We start from the raw sequence: 7604 nt of genomic DNA, 5'->3' as shown, positions 1-7604 counted from the left end.
GATATACAGGGTGTTAATTAAATAACGCCCACTAATAATATAGCGTTATTCCTGACTAAAAATTGAGTCAAAAAGTCCTGAATCATTTTTTTCTACAATGCTCAACGAAGCAGTAAATATCGAGTAAAGCTAATCCAATCGGCGTTGTCCTTTAGACGGAAGCACGTCAGTGAGCCGCGCGCCTGGTAGTGTGCGTGAGCGCTCCGCCGCATCGCGCCGCTACATTGCTATATTCGCACTGCGCTAGCATGCAATATTCTTACGTGCCGTATAATATGAAAAATGTTCTTTTGCACGTCAGAAGACTCTTCTTAATGAAAATTTCACAGAACTCTCGTCAAAACGGATTAATAACACAGGTCTACAAAAATGGGATCATGATTGTTGTTAAGCAGCTGGGGGTCGTTTCCCAAGTAATTTTCTGCGTAGAATTCGAATCCGAGGTCAGAATTGGCCCATCACGTCAGGATGTTGAGATATTTGAGGTTATATACTCGAAAAATGGCTTTTTGGGCTACTTTTGAGGTTCTGTACAGGAGGCACAAAATTTTTTAGCTCTTTTCTTTTAATTGCATCATTTAGTTCTACTATTTCCCTTCAAAATGAGCTGTTGAATGGTCATCTACGATTTTTCCTTGCAAAGTTACGGCCATTTTAAGATAACATGATGAATTCCAAACCCTGTGCCGTTATAGCCCAACAACCTCATGAGCATTCACATTAAACCTGTAAACTTTGAACTATAAACCCGAAAACCTGGGCTGAGAACTGAGAATTCTCAGTTCAAATTTGAGCGAAATTAAAATTTTTGTACACCATATTGGATCCGCCATCTTGAATTTTCAAAATCTGATTTCAGATTCTCCATCAAACCCATATATACAGTTTTCAGCCCAGGTTTTCGGGTTTATAGTTCAAAGTTTACAGGTTTAATGTGAATGCTCATGAGGTTGTTGGGCTATAACGGCGCAGGGTTTGGAATTCATCATGTTATCTTAAAATGGCCGTAACTTTGCAAGGAAAAATCGTAGATGACCATTCGACAGCTCATTTTGAAGGGAAAGAGTAGAACTAAATGATGCAATTAAAAGAAAAGAGCTAAAAAATTTGTGCGTCCTGTACATAACCTCAAAAGTAGCTCAAAAAGCCATTTTTCGAGTATGTAACCTCAAATATCTCAAAATCCTGACGTGATAGGCCAATTCTGACCTCGGATTCGGATTCTACGCAGAAAATTACTTGGGAAACGACCCCCAGCTGCCCAACAACAAAACCTGTGTAGACCTGTGTAATGCTCACCTAAAAAATCCTATAATCTTTTCGCTTATAAATTGATTTAAAACTTTTCTTTGTAGATTCGAAACTCTGTGCGTCCTTTTATGTAGGATAGACATACATTTTTTTCTTGATAATATTTGTCAATTAAATTACATTTTGAGTTATCTTTTCTGTAATTCTCTTATGAAAATTGTATTCTTTAACATTTGATTACACAGATGATTTTATTATTTAAAAAATCTATTTCTTAAGAAATTTCTACAGAAAATGTAGGGATATGAAGAAAGCGTATCGTAATAAAACAGAAAACAAGACAAACTTCCCTTCATTATCAATGTATGAAGATTTCGACAAGCACAAAAATTTTACGTAAAATTTTTTTCTAAACAATCCGTTTTTTTCAGAAATCTTTGCGTTAACATTTAAATCTTAAAACGAATCACTTAGTGAATCTTTCTGTGAATGGTCTCGGTACTTTGAAGTAGTAAATTTTTTAAAGAATTTATTATATTAATTACCAAATAAAAGAAATGTAAGGCTGTAAAGCAATATGAGAAGGTTAACGACCAAGGACGGGTAAATCAGGATAGTAAAATAATATTAGTAGATGAATATGTAATTTATTCTGTAATAATTTAGAAGAGAACAATGTACGTTTTGACAATCTTGTCAAAAGCTAGCCGACAACGTAATAAAATTATAATATTTAACGAACTGTGTCACAATAAACAATATTAATAAGTCATGACTTACTGTCAAAATTGTCAAATTTGACAAGATTGTCAAAACGTACATTGTTCTCTTCTAAATTATTACCTTAGTTTAGTGCACTAACACTATCGACGCGCGACTCACGGACAGGTTTCCGTTCAACCGTAATGTATGATTGGCCTGTTATGAACCTTTTTATCTAAAAAATCTACTGCTCGGAACGAAAAATGGCAAATAACTTTTTAATTTAATTTTTCGACGACATTCTTGCTATGGTATTTTGATTCGCGAATTTCAGGACACCCTGTATATTTTTCACTTATTAATAGCATTATAATGCATTTGTTAAGCAATAATAATGAAATAATACATACAATATCAGAGATCACTACAACTTTCTGCAGTCTGATTCCAGCAGCAGTTAAATTTTTTGCCAGATATGATGTATTGATGTCACTTATTTGTCCACGTAAAATTTCATCTCCTATGACAATTAAACTTGCTGTACACGTATGAGGTATCTGTTGTGACATACTGCTTCTAAATTCTGTTTTCACTAAAATGAAAAAAAATATAATCAAAAATTACTAATGATTTTTCTGCATTAAATAGTATGCAATTTATATTTTTTCCTTAAATTATTACACATCAAATATTTTTACGATATTTATTCTTCATCAATATTTTATTTGATATTTCATAAAACTTCTATAATATGTAAATATTGGATTTAATGGGTGGTTTAGAAAAAGGTAGAAAAACAATAAGTACTATATATCTTTTTGTAATATTTATTATAAAAATTATAATAAAATAAGATGTAGGTGTGTCTAATATTGACAAAGAATTAGCATTTTCCTATTATATAGTACAAGTAGTGTTTTCTCTAATATATATTTAATTAAAAATAGAAATACATTATATTATAATAGATACATTTAGCCTATTCATTTTCCTTTTCCTTTCATAGTTGTATCTGTTCCATCATTGAAACCGTTACATCCGTTTGTGCTGGACCTAAGGCTCACCTTAGGTAACAAAATTTATTTATTTGGATGGATTTCATATGACTTTGTTTTGTATCAAGTTTTGGTTTGGCATTAAATGCTTGAAAATCCTGGTCTAATTCCTTTAACAGTTGATCCATACTGTATGTTTTATTTCTTTTTGGTATCTTATCTCCTTTTAAATCAAGCTTTAATGCACAAAAAGAAACATATGTTTTATCAAAAGTACTTTTTATTCATACTTTATACTATATAGATCGGTGTTTAACAAATTTTTACATTTTTACAGAATTAAATAAAGTAAGAAACATATTAAGTCCATTTTGATAATTTTAGGCTGCATTAAAGAAGGCAAATGACTTGACAAATATATTCAATATTTAAAGTGCAATTTTGTAACAATTATCTCATACATTAAATCAAAATTTGTAAATATTTATCACTTACTTTTTCAAATTAATAATTACTTTTTGTGCCTTAGCTTTCAGCTTAATACTGCAAACTGTTGCAATTTTAAAAACATTTATGTTTTTATAAATCGTCTTGTTTTTCCCATTTTCTCTGTAACATTCATGATACCATTCGTTAAAAACAAATTGTTATACATCACTATTGTCATTAAGTTTAAGTTTCTTCATTGCTGGCTCCTCGCCTTTGACTGTTTGTAGTTTCAATAAAAATGATACTCGAACCATTTGTTTATTCGGTGAAACATCCCTAATATCGTGTATACTGACAATAGAATCAGTAGATAATGTATAACCAAGTTGTTGCTCAACCAATAATTTTCCAAGCATGCAAACATCATCTCCTTTATTTGCTTTCACAAAGCAATATATATGAAACGTAGGTGATTTAAGATAAACCTTTTTCAATTCTTCTTGAGTAAACCAATCAGGTAGTATATCCAAAAATTCAATAGCTGATGCGGGTAAATTCATTATTATATGTTCAGAACCAGATAAATCTTGAGCCCGTCTGACCAAAATATCATTTTTAACAACTTTTCTCAAAAACTCTCTACCATCCATGTTAAAAGCTTTAAAATTATCTTTTAACTTGTTAACGGCAGCGTTTTTTTTAAGCCATTTGTAAGATTCAGGATTTAAATCATTAGCAAACACTTGGATCTTTTTACGTGCAGCAGGAATCGCAAAGGGTCCCACTCCTGCAAATACGTCATATAGAACATCACCTTGTGACATAAAAGTTATCATTCGTGCATGTTCAGTAGACAGTCGTGGATTCCAGTAAACTTGTGCAAAGTCAAACTGATATGTACAACCATGTTCTTTTGCAACTGTTATTGTATTTCTTTCACCAGCCAGGATTTCCATAGCAAAATATCGGAACGATGTATCTATTGTATTAATTTTATTTACTACCGTTTGTGCACTTGCAGTCTTATCAAGAAATACTTGTCCAATAATGGATTTGTATGGCAAGTGTACATCACGTAAATTCAACTGCACAATATGTCCTACTAAACTGTATGCCGTAGGAACTTCAATATCTTCCGGAAGGATTGATTTTAATATCACATCACGACGATAATTATCATACTTCATCGTAATATTCATTGTACTAAAATATTCATATTGATCTGCTAGTAGTTTTCTATCATTTTCAGTAATATCTTCAAATTTTGTGACAATATCAGGATTTAGAAAAACAATGGCTCCGTCGTTTATCTTTTGCACTGATTTAAAATTACACATTTTTAACAAATACTTTTTTAACACATGTATATTTTTTGAGATAGTAATGCCATGTAACTTTAATGTCAATACAGTTGCAACTGTTGTAAATGCATCACGATCCAAGCATGTCATCCCACGGACTGACGCTGGAGGAACCAGCAAGGAAGTCATAGTAGTTGTACAAAAGCTGTACTGGTCATTCAAGCAGCTAGATTGCCGTACAATATTGTAGACTCTTCCAATTGCCATATACAGGATCATACACTGTAGAACAATACAAACAACTGACCATAATAACTATCTCATTAGATATCAATTCTTAATTTAGTAATAATAAATAATACAGCAGTAGTAACAAAACATTATTTTCTATATATTTTAATAATTCACCAAAATCATAAAGAAGGAAATTAAAGAATAATATAATAAATTTTGAAAGTTTAATAGCTAATTTATAAGTTAATTAGCTCTACATAATAAGTGACACACTTTGATTTAATTCACAAATTAATTTATAATTACAAATCAACTCCATATATCTATATGTTTATTAATGTAACTTTTAATGCATTTTGCAATTTCAAATAAATTTGTATATAGAAACAAACCTCATACATATCTCAGTATGTTAATTATTTGTAACTTTATTGTCATTTTAACATCAAAATGAAAAATAACATTAGTTTGCAATCGAAATATACAATATTTTGTTATATGTATATAAAATAATAAAATATATTTCAATTATAATTTTCTAGAGTGCTTGTTTGATCCTGTATATCGACAAGTTTCTTTTTAGCTGTTTTCTTACAATTTTTATTTTTCATTCAAGAATTTTCTTCAAAATATAAATATAATTTATATCATGTACAAAATATAACTCAAAGAAACAAATTTGACTATAACATTATATCGTTCCTTTGTAAATACAACATTTTAATAAATTGATAAAGTAACATAGAAGCCACAAAGGCAAAAAGATATTCTTGAAAAGATAATATTCTTTATAGTGAGATTACTCCTGACGTGGATCTAACGTGTCTTTGATTCTGCCTTCGAGTGTGTTACATGTTACAATTGTGAAGATTACATGAAGTTTTAAGCCTCGTCTACACGACAAATCGTAAAGCCTAATCTACAATATGCTCCCTGCGTCTAGAAACATTCTATTTTGTATCTAACGTATACGTTTACAAAATTTATGCAAGTTGATAAATTGTATATTATACATTGTATAATCGTACATTGTTGACAGATTTGTTGAGCGTTTTGATCTGTTTATATAAAATAGAATGTTTCTAGATGCAGAAAGCACATTGTAGATTAGACTTAAGGCACGGCGCAAGAGTGCAGGCGTTGGATATAAAATTATTTTATTTTGCTTGCGCCGCTGCTCCACGACCCTACGATCGGGAACAATCCTCTTGCGCCTGTGTCTGCGCTCTTGCACCTCGCCTTACGCCTTGTCATGTAGACGAACCTTTAAGCGTGGTCTACAATGGCAGTAGGAGTAGTGGATTAAAGAAGTAGGCGTTAGACATAGGCTGTAGGATTAAGGTCCCTTTACGCCCGAGTGTCTATAATGGTGTAGAGTAAGGATTATAATGAGCTAATCAGTGTTAACCAATGTTATTACACAAATGTTACCGTTGTTGGTGAATATGAATGTGCGAAGAATTGGATTTGTGTTATTTATATTATTATGGAGTCAGCTCTTGACTCTTCAATGGTGTATTATGCAAACGAAAAGATCTATCGGTCGGAGGTGGTGGGTTCGGCCTGTGAACAGGCGCAAACGAGATCAGGGTTTCAACTTTAACCTATTTCGTGAACTGATTATCAGTGGCTGAGAGTAAGGGAGTAGGTCGTACGAAATGGAATTGAACCATTTTGCTTACAGCCTTACTCTACGCCTACTACACTGGAAACACGAGCTTACTCCGACGTCTTACAGCCTTAATCCACTACTCCTACTGCCATTGTAGACCACGCTTTACAGTTGAAAATTTGAGGTTAAAATTATGTTATCATTTATTATTATAAAATTATACTAACGGAAAATAGAATAACAAAAGATTAAGATTATGTACCTGATAGTTTTTTTTGTAAGAAATTCAATATTTAATACAGAATTCTGTCCCACAATTTTAGTTAAAGAAAAACAAGTAGCTGATAGACGAAGATTCTCGAGACCTCGTGCAATGAAAAATGCGTTCCAAAATCTATCGACAAACACTGAAATCCAAGTGCCCATCTACAATGGAGATTTAAACCTCAAGGTTGACGTCCCATGAGGGCGACGTCTCAATTCGTATATACTTGACGCCGATAGAACGTATTTTTAAATAACTCCTATATGCAATCGTTTTTATTTCGTATGTAGACGTTTGTAGTGCAATTAAAAAGGTTTGTGATTCATTCGTTTGTTTGTAATTAATTAATTATTTTTCCACCGTATACTTAGCGTCAATAGATAAATTAAATAATGTTTTTATACAGAATTGTTTGTGTTCGTATAAAGACGTTTATAGTGCAATCAGAGAGAAACCTGAGAGCGGCCATCCCGGCGTTTTGCCTGTTATCGTCATAGACATATACATGCAGGGTGTCTGATGCAAAAGTAGCTACCTTGAAAATAGATTGGGTTAAACTAAGGAGAAATATCATGTACCGCAGTACAAAATAACAATAGTTATCGAGTAATAAATTTACACGTTTGAGCGAATGAGGATGCAGGAGACGGTAGGCCGGACTCGGAAGGCATTTAAAAAAATCGATCGATGAGCGGGAGGTGGAGCGACGCGCGAGATACACCGTGGTGGGAAAAAACCATGAAGAATAGAGATAAGGAGGCTCAACCATGAAGAATAGAGATAAGGAGACCGAACTGTATGTTCGGGACACGCGG

General features: G+C 32.4%; 1 protein-coding gene across 1 annotated transcript in view; it reads right to left on the bottom strand.

Annotated features, from left to right (window-relative positions):
* Positions 1-6948, bottom strand: part of LOC105556824 (tRNA (guanine(37)-N1)-methyltransferase-like) — a 15725-nt gene extending 8777 nt beyond the window's left edge. The window contains exons 1-3 of the mRNA XM_012003934.1: positions 6787-6948; positions 3598-4960; positions 2309-2545 (exon numbers count right to left, since the gene is read on the bottom strand). Of these exons, the coding sequence (XP_011859324.1) occupies positions 2309-2545; positions 3598-4957 (1597 nt within the window). The 5' untranslated portion in view covers positions 4958-4960; positions 6787-6948. The remainder of the gene's footprint in view (positions 1-2308; positions 2546-3597; positions 4961-6786) is intronic.
* Positions 6949-7604: the final 656 nt, after the last annotated feature.

Source organism: Vollenhovia emeryi, unplaced genomic scaffold (assembly GCF_000949405.1).
Source record: "Vollenhovia emeryi isolate VEMERY1.0 unplaced genomic scaffold, V.emery_V1.0 DF939757.1, whole genome shotgun sequence".
Taxonomy (NCBI): Eukaryota; Metazoa; Arthropoda; class Insecta; order Hymenoptera; family Formicidae; genus Vollenhovia; species Vollenhovia emeryi.
The sequence above is the reverse complement of the archived record's forward strand: the minus strand, read 5'-3'. Positions and strand labels throughout refer to the sequence as shown.